At 38.6% G+C, this 27,797-nt stretch overlaps 1 protein-coding gene across 3 annotated transcripts in view; it reads left to right on the top strand.

The window, feature by feature from the left end:
• Pik3c2g (phosphatidylinositol-4-phosphate 3-kinase catalytic subunit type 2 gamma) overlaps positions 1-27,797 on the top strand; it is a 324,648-nt gene that overhangs the window by 271,074 nt on the left and 25,777 nt on the right. For all 3 annotated transcript variants that reach the window (XM_057780802.1, XM_057780793.1, XM_057780784.1), the window contains 2 exons: positions 6,974-7,049; positions 22,474-22,568. In XM_057780802.1, coding sequence (XP_057636785.1) covers positions 6,974-7,049; positions 22,474-22,568 — 171 coding nt within the window. The remainder of the gene's footprint in view (positions 1-6,973; positions 7,050-22,473; positions 22,569-27,797) is intronic.

The raw sequence follows: 27,797 nt of genomic DNA, 5'->3' as shown, positions 1-27,797 counted from the left end.
ACACTAAAAAACAAAGTTTAGCTGCATTTATTTTCCAAATGGGCTTTGATTGTTGGTGGAATGCTGCATCTCCTTTAAGAGAGGTTTTCCTGATTCAGCAGAAGCAGAGAAAAAGCTGTGCTGTTTTGAAACAGTGGTTTTCTAAACCATGTTGCCAGTGCAACCTCTGGCTCTTTCAGAAGGCCAAGCATTTAAATGGGGTTTCTAAGCACTGTGTTACAAACTGCTTAATGGCTCAACATTGACCCCCTGCAAACTTGGAACTGGGGCTGTATGCACAGCTCAGAGGCAGTGAGTGGACCTCCTCTGCCATGTTGGACTTGACAGAGCAAGAAGGCCGTGCCATATTTCCTTTAGCAATATTCAGCTTAAATTTTTAAGAAGCACTTAGCATTTTAAGAAGTGCTACTGGACATAATATAATTACAAATACACAATAAAGATAAATTCAGATTTTTTTAAAGACCTCTAAATGGGTCGCAGTGTTGGATTAATATGTATAGGCTTGAGAGAGAGAAGAAAAAGAGTATAGAAAGGTACAAAAACAAGTAAATGGTTAAAAAAATAAAACAAAGTCTTTAAAGAGACAGAGTAAGAAAAGCCATGTAAAGATGGAATATGCAAATAAAATCTGGATTATGTATATTATTGTATTTTCTTTGAATTTTTTGACTGTAAAGAAGCTGTATGCATTGGGATATTTTCCTCTTCTCAGGGTTGCTGCTCATTTCTGGAAGTCCTTGCAAACAGGGAATGATATCACTTAAAGTTTAGACAATGTTATTTTTAAAGCAGAAACCAATGTCAAAATAAAGCCAAGTGGATAAATCCTGTCTTAATAGCGAACATATGTTTCCTGCTCCCCATTGCTAAACCCAGATGTTAATTGTATGTTTGTCACCACGTTGCTCTTTTCTTGCTTGGCACTAGCTGAGCTTACATAGCTGGCAGGATAAATGTCATGTGTGCACCATCAGTAAAGCCAAGATTAATCTTCACAGTCTGGTAAAACACTGATGACATTTGAGAGCCAAATCAAAGAAAATTCTTTAGACATTCACTTTCTTCACAGTGTCATTCTTCCATGTAACTCTAACAAGAATATGGTGGGCTGAGCTATGTGAGAGACTGGACATGCTGACATGTCGCTTTATGAAGAAGGCAATAAAACACAATTACTGCTCAACTTTGATTTACAATTCTCATGGGAATTCATTTTTTAATTTGCGTTTTTACAGCACTCCATGGCATTTGAGGGAAATAGATTTAGCTTATTGTTTTAAGTCACTAAATCTTGCAGGCAATGCTAGATGTTGGCTGGCTAGTTAATAAATGGGAACACTTAATGTGCTTTTGTAAGGAAAGAGAAAAATGAATCTCGGTTTTATATTCCATTCATTCTGGCCTGTGCATGTATTTTTAACTCTGTTCAGTCTTTGATAATAAAGTATAGGAAAAACACTTAGGTTCCAAATTGATTGGCTCTCAAAAAAAGTCAGTCATTTTAAATTACATACTGGTTAATGTAATTGGTAAACATATTATGAATGAGAATTCTGAGTTTAACAAAACATACCCTGATGGAGATTTTAATTTAATATTGACCGATTGGATTTCATGTTTGTTTTTCATTGTCCTCATTTTTCATTTAAAAGCATATTAAGCATTAAAATTCCATGTAAGTTGCATTAGGATCTACTCTAGAAAAGAGGATAATATAGCACACACACACACAATCTTCATGGAACATTTAATTTCACCTGAAGACATTTAGCTCCTCAACAATTAGTAGCTTTAGATAGCCTAAGACAAATTGGAGCCATTATTTATTTGTTCACCAGATGCAGAGGTTCTCAACCTTCCTTTAATGCAGTTCCTCATGTTGTGGTGACCCCAACCACAAAATGATTTCATTGCTACATCATAACTCTAATTTGCTACTGTTACAAATCATAATGTAAATATCTGATATATAGAATATCTGATACGTGATCCCTGTGAAAGGGTCATTTGACCCTCCAAATGGGTCACAATTGACAGGTTGAGAAGCACTGATCAGGTGCATAGCATTCTACATAGAAAGAATATGCTACATATTTGATAATTATTACTGCTCAAGAGCTGACAAATCAAGATGGCAGCTAAACACTAAGATATCTTTCTTGTCACACAAGTTCAAATTGGCTGAGTATGTTGGGATGGTGAGACTGTCAGAAGTGCCATTGGAAGTGAGTGGGAAGCAAAAGTCTGAAACTAAACACATTATATTTGACTTTCCTCTGAGACTCCCAAAGATATGAATAAGGAGTTTGGACACACTCAGAAAGAAGTTTTGGCTGAAAATACAGATACTGGAATTGTCCCCAAATTAACTGTTTATCAAAACTCTACACTGAAAGAAATTAAGTAATCCTAAATACACTGAGAAATGAATTTAAAAGAGATATAGTTGGAAGTCCATACCAGGCAGTTCACCAATTTTAAAGTCTGAGAAGATAAGGTTAACTCAGCAAGGAGAACTGAGGAAGATCAGTCAACTAGACGCCATAGAATAGAGTGCCTGGAATCCAACAAGAGGGAAGGATTCAAAACAGAGAGTGGTCATATGGTCAAACTAGATAGTTAAAAATATCAGGAAACAGCATGGGTTTGGCAGCTCACATCAATGATGCCAACAGTCAGATAGCTGGGGCAGGCAAAGTATAATCATTAAAGTCTGTTGGGACTTTTACAAATGAAAGCCCAACTGGAAGAGCTTCAAGTGAAAATGAAAACAGAGAGATTTGAGGTATAAAGTCGCAAACAACTTTTCAGCCGACTTTCTCTAAACACAGAGAAAGATAGAATACAAAGAAATGTAAATCAAGAATTTTCTTTATTGAAATAGGTTGCAATATATGTGAATGCTGATTTAATAAAACAGTCATTTGAGAAGAGAAAGGGAAATGATATATAAGAGGAGAAGAAATGGCTGTGTAGCCCAGGTTGAACTTGAACTCATGATCTTCCTAGCTTAGCCAAGCTGAGTGTTGAGACTGTCATACCTGCTTAATGTTTTTTAGCTTCTTCATCTCATTAACACTAGATCATATTTCTCTTACAGAAGGAAAAAGAGAAAAAATCTTGCTGCAATAAAGAATATTTTTCTCAGATATATAATTATAAAGAGTTCAAGGACATGGTAGCATAAACACAAGGGAATAATTAACCAGTGGTGACATTTCAGTAACTAACTGGAAAGACATCTTGCTTAATATAGAAGTTTATTATCCATTGACTAATAAGGTCAAACTGTCTCAAAAATAATAATAACAATTACTATTATTATCGTTATTAATATTATTATTAATGAGTAATTGTCCAAAGATTTAGAAGATTGTATTTCCTTCAACCAATTCTATTCAGTGTCAAGCTTTGATTTTGAGCATTCAAACTTAAAAAACAAACAAAATGTAATCAGCTTCTTGTATATGGACTAATTTTCTTAAGTATGGGCTTCTGTTCTACAACATCAAAAGAGAACAATATGTAGAGATAGAAATTAACAGTTGACTAATTTGTAATGCATATAAACCATTGATAGGACACTAGAAACCAAGGAAACCTGAATTGGAAGATGATCTCAGCTTGTTCTGTGATACATGTTGAGCAGAAAGAAATACACTGAGCATGAATGCCTGGTTCTCGGTCTACTGTTTGTAGCTCACTGGCTCACAAGACATGAGTCAGTATCAAGAAAGCAGGACGTATTTGATAAGATAAATATAATCTACACAGTTACATGCAAAGGGCTGGAAAAGAAATAGTAAAGAGGACAGAGAATGAGCAAAGTCCCAGTCAGGTACAGGTCTCTTCTTTTAGAGGGTGATGCAGAGCCACTATCATGATTTAACAAGTTAATTGTTCAATTTTTATTTTGGAAGATCGGTTTTGCAGAAATTGATTGCAAAAGAGTTAGCAAGATGTGAAGTGGAACCATCTGTTATAATCCAGAGGGAAATGGAAGGTGCTGGAACTAGGAAAGTGGTAGTAACACGGAAAAAAAGGAAGACATATACTTCAATATTGAGGTGGTAGTAGTTCTTAATGCTGGCAAAAGCCTCCTGGGGTCAGGCTTCTCGTTCTTTCTGTGACATGGCACTTTTAAATCTCCCTGAGGACAATAACTCCAGCTCTGACTCCACATCAGCCAGTAACTCTATGCCTACTTCAGAGAAAGTAACTTCTGTGGGAACCCCTAAACTATGGAGTTGTGATCACAGAACTTATCATTTTATTTTATTCATGGAGCAAGGAAAACAGAGAGACAAAGAAACACTTGTTTTGAGCCTGGACACATGAGAGACAGAACAATGGAGTGACTCACATTTCTTGATACACATCTTTGAATAGTCAAGAAAGCCAGTCAAAAGGAATTTAGATATATTGTTGAGATGTAAGAGACAAAAGAAAACTTCAGATTTGTGACAATACACATGTCACCCAAGTCATCCTAAAACAGCATATTGAATCGTGGCAGACTCAAAATGAAAAACTTAAATTATAAGCAAAAGGAGAAAGGATAAGAAAGCTAGCAGCAACATAAGATATATGGGAGAAAAATGGAGAAAGTCTGAAAACAGAAAAAGCAGATAATAAATTCTGCCACTGAAGAAAAAAAAATATCTGCTGAACCTGAAAGAATACTTTCTAATACAGCGGTTATTAGCAGTAAAGATTATATGTTTTAGAGGTCATTTAGGCAAAAGTTGTTTGTGACTGACCATAAAGTAAGTAGAAATTGAAGAAGACCCTGTGTGAATGTGGGATTTCCCTGGGTTCACTTGTGTCAGGGAAGAGAAAGGTTGGGAGAGGATCCACAAGGTTTTCTTTATGCATGAGTATGTGTAGCACAATTCTCAAGTTGACTGTATTTAACACAGATGGGAAACAAAATAAGGTGAAGAGATAATGAACAGAATAGCATTTCTACATGTTTCCCGGAGTGTAAAAACTAAAGCCGGGGCACTGATGAAAGGGTCAGCACTAGATGGGTTTCTAAGCCTGTTGTAACAAAATATTACAACATACTGGGACATAAATGGCAGAAACCTGTTATCTATTCATTCTGGAAGCTGGGGGCTCTAAAACCAAACTGTCAGCAGCAGTGTGTCCTTCTCCTAGCCCAGTGGATGGAAAACCACTTGTTCTTGCTTCTTAGCTTGTAGCTGACCCACTTCACCCAGGGTATTTGTGGTGTTTTCCCTTTAATATATTCAAACCATTTCTTTTTATAAGAATAACAATAATATTGGATTAGAAGATCCAATCCTAGATGTTGTAGTTCCTTTTCTATTTTTATGAAGAGATACCATGACCAAGGCAACTTATAAAATGTTTACTGGAATGCACAGTTCCAAAGGGTTAGAGTCCATAATAACCGTGGCAGAGAGCATGGCAGCAGGCAGGCAGACAGGCAGGATACTAGAGCAGTAGCTGAGAGCTCACATCTGATCCACAAGCAAAAGGCAGAGAGAAAGACGAAAATAGGCGTGAAGTGGGCTTTTGAAACTTCCTAGTGCCACTTCTCCTCCACCAAAGGCCGCACCTCCTAATGCTTCCCAAATAGTTCCATCAACTTGTGATGAAGCGATCAAATACATGAGTCTATGGGAGTTATTCTCATTCGATCCACCACACCAGCTTAACTAATTTGATCCCAAATGAGAACTTCTCTCCGTCAGATCACATTCTGCGGTTCTGAGGCTTAGCAAATCAGTGTGGATTTGTGGCAGTGACACAATTTAGTTCGTTAGATAAAAAGTGGGCATTTCTTTCATCGCAACAAGAATGAAGGAATGTAATTGTGTGGGTCTGTAGAACTGATAGCAATTTTATTTTCTGTGAGATGGAGACAGAGTAGTCAGCAGAGAAGTCAGACCTGGAAGTAAATGTTTCTTAACGGGGATTTGAAAGACCATTGCACAGAATGAGAAAATGCTGACATGGGGTGCTTGACAGACACTACCATACCAGCATATATGTAGATGATGTAATCGGTAATCCAGTATGCCCTTTACACAATCATGGAATGTCTTCTTGGGAGAATCTACTTGATTATTAATAGCTTACAACAAAATAAATGCCACTTTGACTAAGGAAAAGCTATTCTCAGATTAACTAGGCATGCATACATTTGGAGTTGGAGTTAAACGGTAGTCTAGTTGCAATGATCCCTATTTTTATACCTAAAATACACATAACTAAAATTTGTTCTCCTTAATGCTAAATCTCCATAGACTATCCTAAAGAGAGACACTGCCTTACAATGTCCTTGCATTCCTGGATGCTGAGAAGAAATTCAATCCTCAGTGAACATTCTTTGAATTGAAACTTCAGTATTGATTTCTCACAAAGCGAGCAAGTGTATCGTTTGGAAAAAAATTTTTCTCAGAAAGTTTTATCTAAAGCTTTATATTTTCCAGGACATGGAGATGTGAGATTTGTGGATAATTATATAATTACAGAACATAATCATTTATGATGACTTCCAGCAACATAGCAACCTTGAATCACTTGAAAAAATACAATTGATCTCAAGCCACATTAAAAAAAAAAAAAAGCTAGCTTAGCCGGATGGTGGTAGTGCACACCTTTAATCCCAGCACTCAGCAAGCAGAGGAGGGCAGATTTCTGTGAGTTCAAAGCCAGCTTAGTGTATAAGAGCTAGTTCCAGGACAGGCTCCAAAACTACAAAGAAACCCTATCTCAAAAAAACAAACAAACAAAAAAAAAACTATCTTAATTCACAGCAGAATTATATTGACAGTCTGGTTGCAAGCAAATTTTTCTCTATTTGTGGAATTTATAACAGATGCTCATTAGAAATAATATAATAATAGCGATGTTTTCATGTAAGACTAAACAGAATTAATAGGTAAATATACAAAATAAAATATTATACCATTGTATTTTATCTTTTTTCTTTTTTCAGAGTGATTGTGTACTTAACTTTTTTCTCTCTGAACATATGCAACCAACAATTGAAGACTCTCAAATTCTGGGTCTAGGTAAGTGAATTCATCACAATTACCATATACAGTGATTGTGTATATAAGTGTGGGAAAGATTCACAAGTAATATCTTCAACTTCAAATGATAATGCCTTTTCAAGGCTAAAAGCTTCTTAATGTTTTCCCCCTAACCATTTCTAAAGAGTTTGAACCCCCTGAGTATATTCTCTTCAAGTAAAGATAAACACAGATGTATTTTCCCATTTAAAATAGTGATAGGATACCACACTGTTCCCCCATTTCAATTAGTTGTGCTTTGAATTAAAATTGCACATCAGAGGCAAAATCTTTTTATGTAGCATGGGAGTCTTACAATTTTACCTCTACTTCTCACAGCAAAATTTAAAAAAAAAAAAAGTATTAAGCCATAAAAATAAGCAAGGGTCTTTATAAACAAAACCTTGGTTCCACCATCTGGTTCTCTTCCACTGTGTCCTAGGTGAGATCTAATGAACATTCTATCACTTCTGCCCGATTTCCAGAGATGCCTTTGAAAGTTCTATCCGTTCAGGTATTTGTAACACATTCCACAACAAGAAGTGGCAATCTCACAACATCCCAGCTTTTTTATAAAGATTAATTTATTAGTTTTATTTATGTATATGTTTGTTTGCCTGCATGTATGCAGGTACCACAAGTGTGCAAGGGCCAGTTGAAGTCAGAGGGCATCAGATACCCTGAAACTAAAGTTAAAGTGGCTGTAAGTCACTTGATGTGGATAATAGGAACTGAATCTGGGTTTCTACAAGAATAATAAGCACTCTTAATCACTGAATCATCTTCAGCCCTAAACCTTCTCATTTTAATACCCATATTTATAAACCCATAATTTCCAGCCATGACCAATCCTCCTTTCAACTCTGTCTTCATTTTATCCACATTCACTTTCTGATTCTCTTGCTTCAGATTCTTTGCATGTGCTTGTCAAGCCTGCTTATATCTGACATCTTAGATACTTGTCCACTTAAGCATAAAACTTTCAGAACTATCTGTTATATGCATGATTATTTATCAAACTTTGTAACTGTGTTTGCATCTGACCAGCTTCTCTTGCTACACTAAAAATAACTTTAAGCCAAGGTTGCCCTTCTGTACCCTACATTGCTCTATACTTAGAATTCGTGGAATAATGTATGAGGGCTTCCAGAAAAAGAGCAGGAGAGACAGGCAGAAAGTAGAAAGGGAAAATAAAACAATCAGTTTTAATGACCTGGGGAGATGTTACTACCATCAATAGTACAAACTTTAATAGCCAAACTTGGAAAAAATGAAATACAAAGCTGTTGAGTTCTAGAGATGTTTTCCAAACGGACAACGTAGGTTTCTCCTCTATCGTTAAGTCCTTTAGGAAAAATTTGCTTCCTTTTGTCTCAAGAGATTAAACCTCTCATCAGCTTTTGGGTTTGGCCATAGTATTATTTCTGAAAGGTATTTGTGAATACATATGAACCCAAATTTAGGATGTTATTATAAATAATAAAGCAGCACTTTGAGAAAGTTTCCAATTTTAAATTTTCTCATGTCATCAACAATCAAGAATTGTTTCAATAGCTATGAATGACAGAAGATTTCATTCTTGCCATGTCTAAGTTATAGGCTGCCTATGAAAAATAGCCTATTGTCTTAAAACAATAGGACACATCTTCCAAGCAGGATATGCAAATCAGTATAATAAGCAAGAATTTGCAGGAAGTTGTGTCTTATTTTGCTCTTCAAATCATTTCCTCCTTCATCATTCTGGATTCTTAATCTTTTTTCACAGAATAGCTGCTGACTGTTAGCAAAAAGCCTGTTTGCTTAGGCATTATGCTCATATGTGGGTTGAAATTTTAAACTTATGCTGTCAAATGATTAGAGCGCAAAGTTACTCAAATGTGATTTACACAGATCGACCTTAACTGAAAATTTCAGACTTGGGCCACCTCTACTCAAGTGTTTATTTCGAATACCTAATTTCTCCAGATATGTGCCTCAAAATCACAGAAGGATTATTGGGAGTGCTGGATAATTTTGTCAACTTGACTCACAGGGTAAAGGGAGCCTCAGCTGAGGAATTCCATCCATCAGACAGGTCAGGGCATGTCTGTATGACATTCTCTAATTGAAAAAAGAAGGCCCAGTCCATTGTGTGCATTGCCAGTGGGCCTGAATTATGTAAGAAACGTAGTCAGGTAAGCCACAAGTATCGTGCCAGTGATCAGCATTGCTCCATGGTCTCTGCTTCATTTCTTTTTGTCCTTTTTTTAAATTGATTTTTATTGAGCTCTACATTTTTCTCTGCTCCCCTCCTTGCCTCTCCCCTCCCCTTCAACCCTCCCCAAGGTCCCTATGCTCCCAATTTACTCAGGAGAACTTGTCTTTTTCTACTTCCCATGTAGATTAGATCTATGTATGTCTCTCTTAGAGTCCTCATTGTTGTCTAGGTTGTCTGGAACTGTGATTTCTAGGCTGGCTTTCTTTGCTTTATGTTTAAAAACCACTTATGAGTGACGACATGTGATAAAGTTAGACATGTAAAAGTACATTGTCTTTCTAGGTCTGGGTTACCTCACTCAAAATGATGTTTTCTAGATCCATCCTTCTGCTTGTAAATTTCAAGATGTCATTTTTTTTTTCTCCTGTGTGGTACTCCATTGTGTAAATGTACCACATTTTCCCTATTTATTCTTCTGTCAAGGAGTATTTAGGTTGTTTCCAGGTTCAGACCTTAATCTGTAAGTCAACCAAACTTTTTCCTACCTCAGTTGCTTTTGCTTGTGGTATTTATCATAAAAGCAAAAAAGAAGCTGAAACATGTCACCCTCCCTTTGGGAGATACTAATAGTCCCTGGACTTTATTGTCTGATGAAATATAGTTTTGTGCAACAACTTAAGACTTTACCTATTTTTTTTCCAAATGCCAGGCTACTTATATTTACTAAAAAAAATCCTTGGCTCCTCATTGTCCTTCAAGACATGTATTCTAATGATGACTCTAGAGTATGTATTTATTTACAGATAAGAAATATTTGTCAGCCGGGCCGTGGTGGCGCACGCCTTTAATCCCAGCACTCGGGAGGCAGAGGCAGGCAGATCTCTGTGATTTCCAGGCCAGCCTGGTCTACAAGAGCTAGTTCCAGGACAGGAACCAAAAGCTACAGAGAAACCCTGTCTCAAAAAAATCCAAAAAAAAAAAGAGAGAAATATTTGTCTCTGTATCACACATCATTGCATTCCAAGATGTACGACAGACTCTGTCTGACTATAAATGCTTCCCAAATAATTACTGAATAAAGACTGACAATGACATCCACAGAAACTATCAAGGTAAATTATTATTTTTATGAAAGGAAAAGGAGAGAAGTTCGGGGTCATGTTGCTCTTTCCACAGTCCTGACATCGTGAAAACGTTCCTCGCACATGACAGCTCCCAACCACTAGAATATTTTTTAAAGCACAACTCAGGAAAATGTCTTCTATAAATTATTATAATAAATGCAATTGACTTCATGATGCAATCTAAAATTCCTTATGGATTTTTATCTTAACTAGCTATATATTAACTCTCTGGTGATACAATTTTGGATGCTACAAAGATTTTTATAGCTTATATTTTTTTCATTCCTACAATAACATGTCTTACATAGTCAATTTAAGAAGAAAAAAAGTTGCCAGACAATGGTAATGCACACCTTTAATCCCAACACTCAGGAGGTAGAGTCAGGCAGACTCTGAGTTCAAGGTCAACCTTGTCTATGGAGTGAGTTTCAGGACAACCAGGACTACACAGAGAAACCCTGTCTCATATTTAAAAAGGAAGAGGATAAGGAGGATAAAGAAAGTTAGAAGAAGAAAGAGGAGGAAGATGAGGAGGAAAGAAACAATTTATTTGGGCTCATGGTTCCAGAGATTTTAGTTCACAGACATTTGGTCATGTTGTTTTGAGGGTCATGTTGTGGTTGAAAAGTTTTTGCATCCTGATAAATCTCTCAGCTGATGCAATAATCCAAATCAGACCAAGTCAAACCAAATTAGAAAAAGACCAGGTTTAGTGGATGTCAGCGCTCCCAGGTGGCCTTCCAGGCCCTCACAGAGGAGATGGAGAAGGAAGACTGGGAAACCACATGTTTGTTTTCTGGGGGCAGTTGAAATACCCTGTGGGAGTGGTCTTGAGCCTCTATAGGGAGGGGTCATCGTTTGGCAGGCTTTCTTGGAGGTTCAGTCTGAACTGAAGCAACTCTCAGAGGATAGGGCTTGGAATGAAACTTTCCAACCAAACATTCCAGACTATTTGGCTATAGGGGTGCCAGGGGCTGGGGTGACACTTCCAACCAAACAGTGGTAACCTCCAAATATAAAATTATTTCTGTTGCTACTTCATAACTGCAATTTTGCTACTGTTATGAATCATAGTGTAAATATCTGTGTTTTCTGATGGTCCTAAGCAACCCCCGTGAAAGGGTCATCCTACCCCAAGGAGGCCACACTACACAGGTTGAGAGTCACTGTTTCCTTCCTACCTTCCCACACTGCCATGAGTTGGGAACCAAGCCTTCAAAACATAGACCTTTGAAGAAGACATCCAATACATAACAACTTCCACATCATATAATACTGTCACACAAACAAAAATGAAATTACTCAATCATTAATTAAATTCATGCCCAGCACACAGTTCTCACGTATGAAAGGCAGATATGTGGCAACGTGTGGAAATAAAAAAAAAAAAAAAAGCAGGTAATCATCTTAGCAGGGTTTCTATTGTTATAAACAGGCACCATGACCACAAGCAACTATTGTAAAGGAGAACATTTAATTGAGTCTGGATTACAGTTCCGACTTTAGTCTATTATCATCATGACAAGACATGGTAGTGTGCAGACAAACAAGATGCCGGAGAAGGAAGAAGGATCCGAGAGTTCTACATCTTCATCCTCAAGGAGCAGAAAGAGACTGTGTGCCATGCTGGGCATAGCTTGAGCATATAGAACCTCAAAAGCACACTTCCTCCAAAAAGGTCATGATCTATTCCAACAAGGCCACACCTCCTAATAGTGCCACTCCCTATGGGCCAAGCATTCAAACACACGAGTCTATGGGGGTCATGCCTATTCAAACCACCACAGTAATGTAGTACAACTTTGGACAATGATAATCAGTTCTAAGAAGATAAATTAATTTGGGCTTGGGATTTCAGTCCGGTGCTCCAATGTGGGTCTCTGTTTCTGTCTTCTTTCATCGCCTGATGAAGGTTAATATCCAGGAGGATAACTATTTGATTTTCTTTGGGTTCACCTTATTTAGCTTCTCTAGGATCATGAATTATAGGCTCAATGTCCTTTATTTATGGCTAGAAACCCATTATGAGTGAGTACAAGGAGAGAGAGCACGAGCAAGGAACTCAGGACCACGAGGGGTGCACCCACACACTGAGACAATGGGGATGTTCTATTGGGAACTCACCAAGGCCAGCTGGACTGGGTCTAAAAAAAGCATGGGATAAAACCGGACTTGCTGAACATAGTGGACAACGAGGGCTGCTGAGAAGTCAAGAACAATGGCACTAGGTTTTGATCCTACTGCACGTACTGGCTTTGTGGGAGCCTAGGCAATTTGGATGCTCACCTTACTACACCTGGAAGGAGGTGGGAGATCCTTGAACTTCCCACAAGGCAGGGAACCCTGACTGCTCTTTAGGCTGCTGAGGGAGGAGGAGTTGATTGGGGGAGGGGGAGGGAAATGGGAGGCGGTGGCGGGGAGGAGGCAGAAATGTTTAATAAATAAATAAATAAGAAGATAAATTAATAATTGCCTTTAGAGGATATTGGTAACCTTACCTGGTTGTAAACACAAGCTTTAACTCATAACCTCAAGTCACTGCTTCCACTTTATGATGTGTATTTGAGAGAGAACTTGAAGCCATGTGTTCTGCAAGTTAGGCACTCGCTAGTCAATGGTCTAATCTATCAACTGCCAACTTGGTAAAAAAGCAAAACAATCTAAACAACAACAATAAAAAAAGCAGTTCTAAAACCTCTAAGTTGAATTGTGGGATATAGGTTTTCAATTTAAGTTTTAATGATACATCATTTGATGGAAAAAATTTGAACTATCATGTTCAGAAGCATAGCAACGTAGGCATACTAAGGATACATTATATTTCTCAAAATAGAAAAGAATTTGAACATAATACACCTAAGTGTGTGTGAACACATACTAGTGAACACTAGGGAAAGTCCTAACAGTGCACAAGTACTAGTGAACACCGGGGAAAGTCCTAACAGTGACCAAGTACTAGTGAACACTGGGGAAAGTCCTAACAGTGACCAAGTACTAATGAACACTGGGAAAAGTCCTAACAGTGAATGGAATTGGGTGGCCAATGAAAATGGAGTGAGAAATGAGCTTTTCCCTTTGGTTCTGTTAAGAAACAATTATTTGTCAAAAGGAATTTGAAACCTAACTTTATCGAGCAAGGGTAAATCCCGTAATAAAAACACCATGTTCTTAAGGATCAGAGACTTACTCAGTGGAAACAGCTTGCTTAGTGAAAGATTTCTTTAAAAAAATAATCACAGAACCAACAAGGCAGGAGTACAATAAAACATTAATAGATATATGTAACAGTAATTGTTCTTTGTAATAAAAACCCAGATTCAGATACAGAGGTTAATGCTGAAGGATCAGAGAAGCAGAGCCACCAGCCATGAGAGAGTTCTTACCTTTATCTCAGACCGAAGGGGCGATCCTATCTCTACAAATCCTCAGACAGAATTCTGTCTCTATGAAACCTCAGAATTCTCTGCCCAACCATATCCCTTTCTGTCTCCACCTTCCTACTGTTATGAATCACAATGTAAATATCTGTGTTTTCTGATGGTCTTTTAGACAGCTTCAGTCTCATATAGCCCAGGGTGGCCTTGAACTCACAGAGACCTATGGAACTCTGACTTCTGAGTACTGGGATTAAAAGTGTATGCCACCACCGCCTGACCTCTATGGCTCGTGACTTAACTCTGCACTCTGATATTCAGGCAAGCTTTTTTGTTAGATCATAAACAAATTATCATTATGGCTATCTGTGACTTTAACTCATCTAATGAGGAAAATGGTTTAAATAGCAGTGAAAATACAAGCAATAACTACATTCACTGTAAAAACACACAACACACACACCTAAAACAACTGGATTTTAAAGGTTGAGATTTTAAATAGATCCATGGGTATATTAGACAAATACAAAGAAAATGGAACCTCAGGTCTACATATTGAAGAGTAGAAGGAGAGTTTAGATCCCAAAGCTTCTATTACAATTAAACAAATAATGGAATCTTCCTCTAAACTGTGAAATTTTCAATAAAGATATGAGATGTTATGACTCTTCACTAAATAATGTGGCAGCAACATATATAAAGCAAAAATTGTGAGACACTAGAGAACTCCACAAAAGCATACTAATTCTAATTCTTAGTTAGAATCTAATTCTCTAGAATATTCTAACACACAACTTTCAGTTTGTAAACTTTGAGTGAGGAAAAAAAGTATGTTCATACAAAAGCTAAAGTAAAATTATTAATGCAAATTAGGCCACAAATAAAAAGTTCAAAAAAATTCCAAAAGTAGACATACTGCAGACGCTATCATTTAACTATGATTTAGTGGAAAATGCTGGATCGTTTCAGGAACATAGAAGACAATTATGTTTGGAGATTATAAACAAAATCTCTTTTAACAATCTTGTGTCAAAAGAAATTACAGCCCCTCAACAGAATAGCATCCATTGTTCTAGCAACAGATGTCACCTCGGAGATGCCAGTCTCTTGACAGTCACTGCTGATCCTTCAGCCCCCGATGACCAGCAACTACAGAATCTTAATTCAAAACATCACGCAAACAGCCCCAGTAGAGTCCTGACGACCTCGCAACCATGTAAGAGTGGACAGTTACACCGCTGTTTAAACTGATAATACATGGGATGGAAGGGAAATTATTCATATTTGCTTTCTGAAACAAAGTATTCATACCAAGAGCATCAACAATTATAAGAGCTGCAAATAAGAAATCAGAGAGAAATATCACACATGAATATCAATGGAAAACTTTAAATAAAATATTAGACAAAATAGTCCATCAGCACACTGAAGAAATATAATCCATCATGGCCAGAAACCATTTATATTAATATTATATATAAAAAGATAGAATAATAACTCACATGGTCATCTCTGAGAGCCTAAAAGGGCATCGGATAAAAATCAAATTCTCTCTTTTTTTATTTTTTTTACATATTTTTTATTTATTTATTTTATTAAAAAAATTTCCGCCTCCTCCCCACCTCCCATTTCCCTCCCTTTCCTCCCACTCCTCTCCCCCTCCCCTCACTCCTCTCCCCCTCTCCACTCCTTTCCTCCTCCCTCTCCAGTCTGAAGAGCAGTCAGTGTTCCCTGCCCTGTGGGAAGTCCAAGGTCTTCCCCCCTCCATCCAAGTCCAGGAAGGTGAGCATCCAAAACAGGCTAGGCTCCCACAAAGCCAGTTCATGCAGTAGGATCAAAACCCAGTGCCATTGTCGTTGGCTTCTCATCAGCCCTCATTGTCCGCCGTGTTCAGAGAGTCCGGTTTTATCCCATGCTTATTCAGTCCCAGTCCAGCTGGCCTTAATGAGCTCCCAATAGATCAGCCCCACTGTCACAGTGGGTGGGTGCACCCCTCGCGGTCCTGACTTCCTTGTTCATGTTCTCCCTCCTTCTGCTCCTCATTTGGACCTTGGGAGCTCAGTCTGGTGCTCCAATGTGGGTCTCTGTCTCTATCTCCATCCATCGCCAGATGAAGGTTCTAAGGTGATATGCAAGATATTCATCAGTATGGCTATAGGATAGGGCCATTACAGGTTCTCTCTCCTCAGTTGCCCAAGGAACTAACTGGGGACATCTCCCTGGACACCTGCGAGCCCCTCTAGAGTCAAGTCTCTTGCTAACTCTAAGATGGCTCCCTTAATTAGGACACATACTTCCCTGCTCCCATATCCACCCTTCCTTTATCCTAACCATCCCATTACCCCAGATGCCCTTCAATGGAAGAATGGATGAAGAAAGTGTGGAATATATACATATTAGAGTACTACTCAGCGATAAAAAACAATGATATCTTGAATTTTGCATGCAAATGGATGGAAATAGAAAACACTATCCTGAGTGAGGTAACCCAAACCCAAGAAGATGAACATGGAATGTACTCGCTCATAATTGGTTTCTAGCCATAAGTAAAGGACATTGGGCCTATAATTTGTGATCCTAGAGAAGCTAAATGAGAAGGTGAACCCAAAGAAAAACATATAATCATCCTCCTGGATATGGGAAGTAGACAAGATTGCCGGGCAAAAATTGGGAACTTGGGGGTCGGGTGGGATGGGTGTAAGGGGAAATGGAAGAGAAAAGTGAGTAGAGGAGGATGGGGCAAATTCTCTTTTAAAACACCCAAAAAGTAAAAAGAAACAGTGAGTGTGTTTGCATGGGAAAACCTAACAAGACTTCCAGAGCTCATGATAGATCAGAGAAAAAAAGCACTGAAAATCACATGCACTCAAGTGAAGGACAAACCCCACACCCAAGACCGTGACATCACCTTACACTGTGTAGAATGTGAGTGGCAAGACAGGACTCACGCCTTCACCTTTCAGTCTTTCCTCAAAACGTGTCTTCCCCATAAAGATATCCATGGCCACCTGCATTTTGGAAGCATCCAATGCTTTTATCCTCCTGTGCTACTTAGTTCACCCTAATACAAACTTTAATTATTTATTGTGCTTTTTATTTATTTCTCACATGCTGGATAATGTGTCAAAGGGGGAATTTTATCCCTTCTACTTCAAACACTTAGGACAGTGGTTTTTTCATGACAGGTCCAAAAGTACTTGCTAAAGGACAAATTAAATAGAAGAGGACATTAGAAACATAAACTTTGTCTGTAAGACAAAACCAAAATTATTTGGGAGCAATGTCATTGTATATCTAGGAAATGAAATATCAACTACCAACATATCATAGAAAGAATTTAGTGGAAAAAAAAGCTACAAATTGATGTATATCTATATCTTTCAAAGATATTCTTGATATGTATTTATAAAATATGTCAGATATAATGACTATTTAGAACATTTAAAAGTCAAAGTAGTTCCATCAACAGTATTCACAAAAAGATACCTAGGATGGATTTAATAAAGAACAGGTAAGCCCCAACGCAAACCAAAAGGCAGCCTGAGGAATCTAAAGAGTAATGCAAGTGTGCATTCTGGAGAAGCAGATTCAGCACCTTACAGATGACATGTGTTTAAATGCAACTTATTCTTTAAAGATATTAACTAGTACATTTTTAGCAGAACAATAATCTTATTTTACAGTTCATAAGCAAAGAAAAGTCAAAAAAATTCTGCAATACCAGAACAAAGAAATGAGCTGACGATAAAAAAAATAAAATCCATAAAAATTCAAACAATGTAGGGTCTGTGCCTAAAAGGATACATGAGAGGTCAGTATGACAGATACCACAGGTTGTCCACGAGTAGAGCCAAATACAAATAGAAAATTCATATGTGACCAGAACAAAGAGAAGCTCAGTACATGGCTTGTAGTGCACACCCCTGACTCTGTAGGATAAATAACAAATGAGTAAGAAATGTTAAATGCAAACAATGAAATCCTAGAGGATCAAGAAAATCTATGGGCAGCCCTTTATAGTCCTGCAGTGTACTGCAATGACTGAGGGTAAAATTCAGACACCTTAACAACCTTGCATGCAGTAAACACTTCAGCAAAGTAAAAAGAAAATGTAAAAATGAGTGGCAAGGTAGATGAAATATTACTGATTCATCTTTAAGATTTGTCCACATAGCATATAATCATCCTCTAGAAATGCATAAGAAAATTGGGACTATGAAAGATAAATACACAAGACACAAGTGGTTCTTGACCAGTGAAAAGATGCTCAGCCTTATTCAGAAGATAATACAAATTAAATTACATACATGCCATGGGTTCCCCTCACTGCTCTTCTTTCTCTCTCATCAGATTGGCAAAAAAAACAATTTAATTAGCATCTTGGTTGCAAATCAGCAGGCCTCTGATGTGCTGCTGGTGGTAATATAAATCGGTACTAGCACCATGGAAGTTAATTTGGCAATATTTATTAAAACTGCACAGGCAAATAGGTTCTGACCAGCAAATTCTGCTACTGAGTTTTGCTCTGATATTCACCAGCAGGCACCCATGACATGTCTGTGAGGCTGTCCCCTGAAACATGGTTCACACAGCCTACACGTCATCGGGAAAGACCCACCTGTTCATTGTGTGGAACTCGTTAAATAAATCACAATACTCCAAATAGAGTGGAAGCTATACTTTAAAAACTAAAAGGTATTTTTGTAATATCTATGTAAAAATATCCATAAGGACTTTGTGCAGAAGAGTAATACACCATGGTCTTTGTCAATAATGGAGATGAGAAATTGCATATTCCTTTGCTTTTATGGAGAAATACATGTTAGGCATGGGAAGACCTTTTACTTCAAACTTTAAAAGTCATTTGTCACCTCTAATCATGAGAATAACTTGTCTTATTTTTAAAAAAAACTTCAAAATACTACTTTTTATGAAAATAAGAAGTAAAGTAGTTGCTAGTTTAGCGTTTCAGGACAGAAACACTGAAGGTGAATAATACCTTACCAGGACTGAGTAAGGAATCCAGCACGCCTTGTAAATCCCCACTGTGGCCAGAATTCCAGCATCCCTTTCTTTACATCCAGCTTTTCCCAAACTCTTCATTTAAACTTTTTCTTTTATGCTTGTGGCTCTCATTTTTCCAGTTACAGCATGATATTTATAGATATGGTCCTGGAGATCACTTAATACTGCACTTTTTTTTTCTGTCCATTTATTTTTTTAGATAGTATTTTAATTTATTCTTTGAGAAATTCATACATGCATGTAGTGTGCCTTAATCATATCCATCATCCACTTCCCCCTTTACTTCTCCTGAGGCTTCCCTGGTACAACCAGCCTCTTCCCAACTCTCTCCTTTACTCTCACAACCTGTTGATACCAATTAGTGGTCCCATACATGTATGGGTATGGAGCAATACTGAGGGTTTGAGCAAACAACCAGTGGCCACACCCCTAAAAGACAAGTGACTTTCCTTCCTCCCACAATTGGCAATAGTTCCTCAGCTGGGGATTGTGACCTTGGGGGGGTCTCTCTCCCAACCATACTGGAATTTCAACTGACTCCATCTTGCACAGTCTTATTCAGGTAAACACAGCTCCTGTGAGCACCTGGAACCCACCATTTCTGATCTGCCTGACTTTGGAGGAAGTGGCTCAGTTTCCACATGTATAAAGCAGATGAAACCAACTATGTAGATTTGCTGTGAGAATGTAGTGGAATGCCTCCCATAGGCTGGCACATTCTCAATCTGCTACTCGCCTATTAGCTGTTAAGAATTCCTAGTGACCCAGATTTTTCTGGGGTTCTGAACTTCCCAATGCTATAATGTAATCTCTGGATAACAATCCCTCTGTAGAGTGTTGGGAGGCCCTGATGGTCCAGAGGTTGCCAAGTACGATGGCCTGACAAGCTCTCTTCAAGCTTGGCAAAATGAAACAAAAATTGTTGGCAAAATTCCCAGCAGAGAATTTCCTGTTCTCTATCTGGTCTTATTCAGAGAATGTCTCTAGGCCCGGATGCCTGACTTTTCTCTGCTGTGACCCCTGATCCGTTCCCTGCAAATGCTCTTCCCCTGCTACCTTATGGTAATTAGGTGACATGCTCTAGCTACTTTGATAAGGCCATGCTACTACTAATCCAGCTGTATGATAGGAGCATGCCACTCAGTGCAAATTAGGTGATTCCACAGTTACCATCCCCAACCCTACATATCTCCTATACTCTGGACTAAGTTGAGTTGAGGATATTCCCATGATGTTCACTGGCCAGACAAGGCCTATACTGCCACTTCTGCCCCATGGCCCTCATGGGTGAGCAAGAAACCAAGGGGAAGAAGGGGAGCCACACTAGAGTGCTAGCCAGAGGAGAACATCACTGTCAGTCAGAGATTGCAGCAATCATACTTTTACTGTTCACACACTCCATCATTAATTTATGATAATTTCCTACCCTTAATTAAACTTCACTCATTAAATACATTGGGTTTCTATTTAATAATTCTTTCACTCCTTAATTCAAATATAATATTCATCATGCATTAAAAAGTCATCAGTATTTTTAGCACCTTTATACCTAGTATTCACTAATATTTTTTTATTATGAAATGTCACTTGCTTCAGTGCGAATCAACTTACAGTGTTCCTCAATCACTATAATGGGGATATTTAAGTGACTTTTAATGTATTTATGTAACAGATGTCCTCTTGCTTCAAAGAAGCCTTCTTTTAAATATCAGTAATTCATGTTATTATCTATGAACTCAATTAATTGCTAATAAAGCTACTATCACCTATACGTGATGAATAACCTGCTTTAGTAATCATGAGCAAGGAATGCAGGAAGGACTCAGGCTGCTGGTTCAATCTCATCCTCCTGGAAAAAACGAGAGCATTCAGATTAACCATCTGAAAACAAAGAGAGCTGCAAGGCATCTGGAATTGAACACTGACATTTTTGTTTTAAATAACTCTTTATCCTCTAACTTTCTTTAGCTTCTGTACACTGGAAACTAGCAGGGGGAATCATTAGACATGCAATAATCTATCCTTAATCCTTGGATAAAAAAGCAGAACTTTTCAGTTTAAAAACTAAAGTATTTATATTATTGACATAATGATGTAGCTCAAGGTAAAATTGATGTTACCTTGTTATTGAATAAATACCTTATGTGTGTGCTTTAAAACAAATAGCCAATTCTGTCCTTTGGAGGCAGAGAAGTAGATGCGAGATAGATCTAAATTGGCTACACTGCCTGTAAAATAACTGCAGGTATGAACTGACATGGGTTGTGCCAGGAGTGTTCAAAGAAAAGTAGAACCAAAAATATTTCACTTTTTGGTCAGACTTTGGAAAAGGATAACAGTTCAACAACCAAAAAATGATGATCAAGAGCATTTTAATGGAAGCAAATAAAATGAAAACTGAAGAACATAGCAAAGAATGTTTTAAGGGCTAAATATGTGAGTTACAAAATAAAATGATAGTGGGGGATAAAATAAATTAATAAACACCAATACAAAGTGATTTGGGTGTCAGGCAAATCCCGTGACCAGTAGGAGGGTGAAGAGCCTTGCTACCAAGCATGGAGCCCTGGGTTCAATCTCTGGAACCCACATGGCAGAAGAAGAGAATCAATTCCCACATGTTGTCCTCTGACCTCTGACTTGGCTCCATGGCATGCATTCACCCACCAACAAAATAAAAATGAATTTTTGAAGTAGAAAAAGACACTTTGATCCGAAGATTGGTTTTATCAACACTGCTGTAGAAAGCAATAAGCACTGGATAAAAACAGATTTGAAGTCTGAGCTCTGTAGATGAGGCTGGACTCGAACTCACAGAGATCCACCTGCCTTTGCCTGCCCAGGGCTAGGATTAAAGGTGTGTGCCACCACCACCCAGCTAGATCTAAATTAGTTTCTATGAGACCCCAGGACAGAGAGGGATGAGTGCAATGCAGGATGGCTCCGAGCAGTTCCAAGTGTCTTTGCGTGTTCACCACACCACAATCCCTGGGTTTTATCACTTATTCACCTCAGCTACCCAGAAATAGGTCACTTGCCACAGAAAGTTGATTAACTTAGTCATAGTGAAAGTCTGAGGTAGCAGAGCTGGGTCCCAAGACCAGAATGACAGATTTCTAAGGACCATTGAACTGAAGAGATGTCACAGAAGGTATGACACTTACTATTCTTCTAGGGAATCTGAGTTTGGGTCCCAGCATTCATTTCTGTGGCTTACAACAGCCTGTAACTTCAGGTTCAGGATATTTAACGCACTATGGGCACCTGCATTCATGTGTGATTATGTAAGTGTGAGTACACACACACACACGCACACACACGCACGCACACACACACGCACACATACAGGCACACAATTTAAAATAAAATTTATCTTAAAGATCACGCTCAGTTTCTGACCCCCAGTTTTTAATCAGATCAGCAGCTAGTGGGAGAAACAACAACCAAAAGGTACATGGAGGTCTTAACTTTAAATAGCTGTTTAAATAACGGTGTCAATCAAAGCTGGAATAGACTATCAGGGAGAGAGCTAGGTCACCTCTGACTAAGCACCCACGGTCCTGAACTTTCTGAATATTTTAACATCACCTGAAGAAAGTTCCCTTTGCCTTCTTCTGCTGGTCCTGCCTGTTTCATCTTTAAAGACTTCGTGGATTCTGTGCTGAGATAGTTCTGATTTAACTAACACTCCCTGTTTCTTTCAGGTGAGAAATATTCAGACAATAACCCTAAGGTACAGTTACTGATGACATACGAGGACTCGAAGCTCACCATCCTGGTGAAACACATGAAAAACATCGTAAGTTACTCCCATGTCCAAAGAGAGCAGACTCCCTCCACTGAGCAGCCATCTGCCTCCTCTGGGCTAGTAGTGTCAACATTAGTAAAAGAATGCATGATGAGTCTGATTCTGTTCTGCCACTCAGTTCCCAGTAATGTCACCACGACTTATTATGAAAGTTCAGCCTTGGCTTAGGCTTGCTCCTAAGCTCTTATAACTTAAATTAACCTGTATTTTTTAATCTGCATCTTCCACTCATTATGTTCATTACCTCATCTCCATTCTGTCCTTCCTGCTTCCTCCGCCTCTGCCTGGTGACTCTGCCTTTCTTCTTCCCAGAGTTCTCTCTGACCAGAAGTCCCATGTATACCTCTGCCTAGCTATTGGTTGTTTAGCTTTTCATTAAACCAAGCACAGTGATACGTCTTCACACAGTATAAAGGAATATTCTACAACAGAAGTGGGTCTAACAGCCAAGTTTAAATGAGGACCAAGCAGCCAACGACATTGTTTTTGTCTCAGTGTGAACATGATCTTTAGTGTAAAGGGTACAGAATCTCACAGGGAAAGTCATCTAATGAACACGGGACTATATTACAAATGAAGGTCTAGGAAAACCCTGTGAATAGTGTCTGAGAAAGCAGGAATGGCTTGGGGCGGGGGGGAGAAACAGACTGGTTTCCAAAAATTTCTGGGGCTCATCTGACTTAGCTCAGTGGAAGACCTACTCTCTCTTACTGTGTGGCACCCTAGCTCCTGTCTTCTGTCTCTGTGAAGCTAACAGCTTCTGGGGGTTTCCACCCAAAAGTCCCACTGTATCTTTGTTTTTATCTTTGCATTATGATCGTAGTCATCACCTTCTGATGTCATTGTTTAGATGTATTTCTTTCTCTTCAAAGGAAAATGGGACTTTGTTATCTTGGGTGTGCTGGATGTCCTTGACACAGCGTTTTTAAATTTGTTTTCTTTTGTGCCAAACATTTCATCTGTTTCTTTCACTGTTAACTGGCATCTTAGTTTTTTCTATTCAATGACATTCTATTATCCCAATGTTTCCTTGTGTGTGTGTGTGTGTGTGTGTGTGTGTGTATGTGTGTGTGTTCACAAATACATGTGTGCAATCACATTTGGAGGCTAGAAGTCAGACATTTTCTTCTATCAATCTCCATCTTACTTTTTGAGACAGGATCTCTTATTCAATCTGTAACCCACTGATTGGCTGGACTGGCTGACCAGTGAGCAACAAGTAGCTATGCTCTGCCCTTACTAAGTCCCTCCCTGGAACCAGGGTGACAGAATCATGCTGCCATATCCAGCTTTTATCATGATGCTTGGAACCTGAACTCAGAATCGCATGTTTGAGCATCAGGCCCTTTACCCACTGAGCCACCTTCCCAACCCTTCCCTGGTTGTTCTTGATGCTTGTATACAATGTTCTTGTATTTCTATGTCTGTACTTAGAGGAAGTAGGTAGTGATCCCACTCTTTGTGGTCTCTCTTTGTCAGGGAACCTACATCAACACAGCAACCCTCTCTAGGAATTCTCAGCAGGTTTCCCATTATGTTAAACAGAAGCAAGGTTTATTTGAATGGAAGTGTTTCAAGGCCATGATCCAGCTTCAAGGTGAGAGGGAGAGAATCAGACGGAAATGATAGAATACATGGAGATTTAAATGTGATGGAATCTTAAAGGCAGGGTGGAACCTTTCCTCTGAGGCCTACAGAAGAGCTTCATTAAGAATTAAAATCAGAGAGATATGGAGAAAGAAAGATCACCACCTAACAAAGGATGGTAATTCTCTGGGAGGCCAGAAAGATTTCTGTGTCATGTGGCAAGGAAAAAAAATATCTGAGTGTGAGCATAGTGAACAGAAGGGGGAACTAAGCATCACTAGCTTCTCCAGGCTTGCCAGTGTCTGGTCAAACAGGCCCTGCATGTGACGTGACGACCACAGACCACTCATGATGTGCACTGAGCCAACTCAGTTGTGGCTCTATTCCTTGTGCATAGAAGACTTTCAGGGTGTGTGTTTAGAAGGATCTAAGGCAGCAATCTCCTTACCACATGACGTGTGTCTGGTACACACTACATTTAATAAATATTTATTCAGTGAACAAGGAATTGGCATAATTTGCAGGGGATGCATCCATTAGAAGACTTCATGTTAGCCAGAGAGTCCAGGAAGTTTCTCACTAAATCTGTAGTGTTCACAGTTGTCAGGTCTTGAAATATCTGGACACATATTTTCAAGGTTTTATACATATTTTACTTATTAAAATAATTTTCAGAAAATGTAGCGTCATCAATAGAGTCCTTGCCGAGTTTCAATCTCCAGCACTGCCTAAAGCAGGCGTGGTGACACACATCTGAAATCCTAGCACTTGGGAGACAGAGGCAGGGGTATCAGAAGTTTAAGGTCATCCCCAGTTATGTAGCACATTTGGGGCCAGTCTGATAAACTAAAAATCTCTGTCTCAAAATGAAGTAATTGTATTCGGCATAATAACCAGGCTAGCTTAATATGAAACAGCAAATTTTAATGGTGGGATAGCTTACACAACACCAGGGATCCAGCAATGGGCAGCAAATACAAAAAAGACCAGTGGGGCTCATGCCCACCAGATTTATACGTAAACATTAGCCCGAGGCGAACACGCCCCCCATTGGGCTGGGCTTCCACTACAAGTAATTATCCTCCATTGTTTCGAGTAAGAAAACTGTTGTTTTCTGCTCCAGAAATTTTTACATTGGGGCACAAGGATTCAGTCAAATATTATTTATGGCTACATGTCAGTTTATGGCTCTTGATCATTTATATCATCATGAGACAAAAAGAATAGTAAGAAATATTGCCAAGTCTAAAGAGTTTATATAAATTTGTTGTCCACTTTTTAGCCATGAAAACAGTCCCCTTGGAAATGACCTATTTGTTTCAGTAATGTTTTCATTACTCAAAACAATTTAGAAGAACGCCTGTTGAAATTGCTTTCAGATCTGGCATGCAAATCTCACAGTGATCTGGGTGACTTTTTTCAATGGCCATGCCTAATTTTTGATCAAAAACAATATTAACTAAGTTGGTCACCCATTCCATCCAACCGATGAATTTCAAAATTACATTTGACAGTTTCTTTAAAAAAAATGCATTTTACACTTACAAAATCAAGCCTACCAATAAAGCCATTCAAAGTCAGGAAGAATCGGCAGTAAGTGCGAGAATGAGATACAGAGAAAAGGTGAGTAAAGAGCCAACGGTCACGAGGTCCCCCTGAGGGTTCAAAGGGGCATGGCTGTGTGATGTCAGTGCCCACAGAACATTATTAATACTGGCCCAATGCTCTCTCTCCATCTACTTCCTGCCTCTTCTTTTAGTCTTTCTTGTTTGTTTTGCTTCATTTGCTCTGTTTTGAGGTAGGTTTTCAATATGCATCCTAGCCTGGCCTGGAACTCATTATGTGCCCTCAAACTGGCAGTTACCCTCCTGCCTCAGCCTCCAGAGCACTAAGATTACACAGGCATCCATCACGGTGATTCTGGGTTTTCTCCTTCCCAATCTACGGACATGGAGAAAGTCATAACTCCAAGTTTCAGTTTGAGATCTCTTCTCTTTTTCTACCTTTAGCTTCACAACTTCCAATTCTTTTTATTTTCTTTACAACCTCTTCTCATTGTCCTCCCCAAATCCAGAGCTGGTTAGAAGGCTTCTCAAAATTCCCATCAGCATCTCAAACTCAGTATGCTCCAAATCCAACTTTTGATGGCTACTTTCTAAGCACGAGTCTCATCTTGTCCATCACCATTTCACTCTCTGCCTTCAAGTGACACATGCTGAAGCTTTTAGCCATTTGATTCCATTCCTCTTATAAGATACATCTATCCTATCTGGAGATTCTTTTTATTTGAAGCATAAACCCAGAAGCTCAGACTTTCCCATCTGCATTGCTTCAAATCACCATCAATTCCACACCTAAACCATCGCTCTAGCCTTTTAAAGTTCTGTTTGCTTCTGCCTCTGTACTGAATTTAGTAGCTCTAATACTGCTGTGGGAAGAAAGTCCCATTCCTACCATTTCTTTCTTCAGAGTCCTTTAAAGTCTCATCTGACATACAATGAAATCAAGATACCTAATGTCATCCAAAATTGTGCACGTCTGGTTGCTTGACAGGCTCAACCTCGGCTCTCACCTCAATCTCTCCATCTAGCCCAGCCTCAATGGCTCCTTACTCTGCCTGGAATATGAAGGCATTTTGCTGCCCCAGGACCTTTGTACCCACTGATGGCCCAGTTATACATGTCAGACATGTCATTGTCATCGCTTCAGTGAGTCCTCTGTCATATGAAAGACAGCCCTCCAATCCTCTTTAGTTGTCGCTTCAAATCTGTCAAATACTATTTTCAAATAGCAGATCATTTCTCATATAGACAACTGAGAGCTTGGATTCTTTTAAAATTTGAAAGTCATCACCAAAGTTCTCTGTGTGTTTCAGACATTGTTTATTTTAAGTGTGTGTGTGTGTGTGTGTGTGTGTGTGTGTGTGTGATGTATGTTTAGATGCACATGGGTGTAGGTGTCTATGGAGGCCAGAAGCATCTGATGTCCTGGAGCTGGTGATACAGGAGGTAGTAGATTGCTCAATGTGGGTGCTGAGAACAGAACTTAGTTCTTATACAGTATACACTCTTAACTGCTAGGCCGTCTCTGCTGCCCTCAGAGTGTGGCTAAACCATTATTTCTCCCACTCATCGGAAAATAGGTTCCATTTTAATATGGAGGACACAAAAATATCTACGAATTATTAAATTATTTCCTTTGCCTATTTTCAGTTCTAATTGTTATTTAATTTTAAATCTTTCAATGTGTTCACGTACCAAAGTAATCAGACTCCAGAAATTGTGTTTGATTTTATATTAATATTAAAATGAATTATTATGTCCAAACTCCTGTTGTATTATATTAAGTTTGATGAAAGGAATTGTTTATCTTATATTAAATCTTCAAAGCTTTGTTCTAGGAACTCCTTTCCTCCTATGAGAACACAGGCTCAAACAAAACTGCTTTAAAAAGTCCTTTCCCATTCAAAGAAGCATAATCTGAGTTACTCTAGTGATCACAGCCGACAAATGGCTGCAGTTATACAGAGGCATGGTCAAGACATCTAACAATATTTCAGCTTGTATGGCAAAGAAACTTTTATCATCATTTGGACTTGAAATATTTTGTAAAACTCTAGGGCTCTTCCAGGTT

Source organism: Chionomys nivalis, chromosome 1 (assembly GCF_950005125.1).
Source record: "Chionomys nivalis chromosome 1, mChiNiv1.1, whole genome shotgun sequence".
Taxonomy (NCBI): domain Eukaryota; kingdom Metazoa; phylum Chordata; class Mammalia; order Rodentia; family Cricetidae; genus Chionomys; species Chionomys nivalis.
This window is presented reverse-complemented; position numbering and strand designations above follow the sequence as displayed.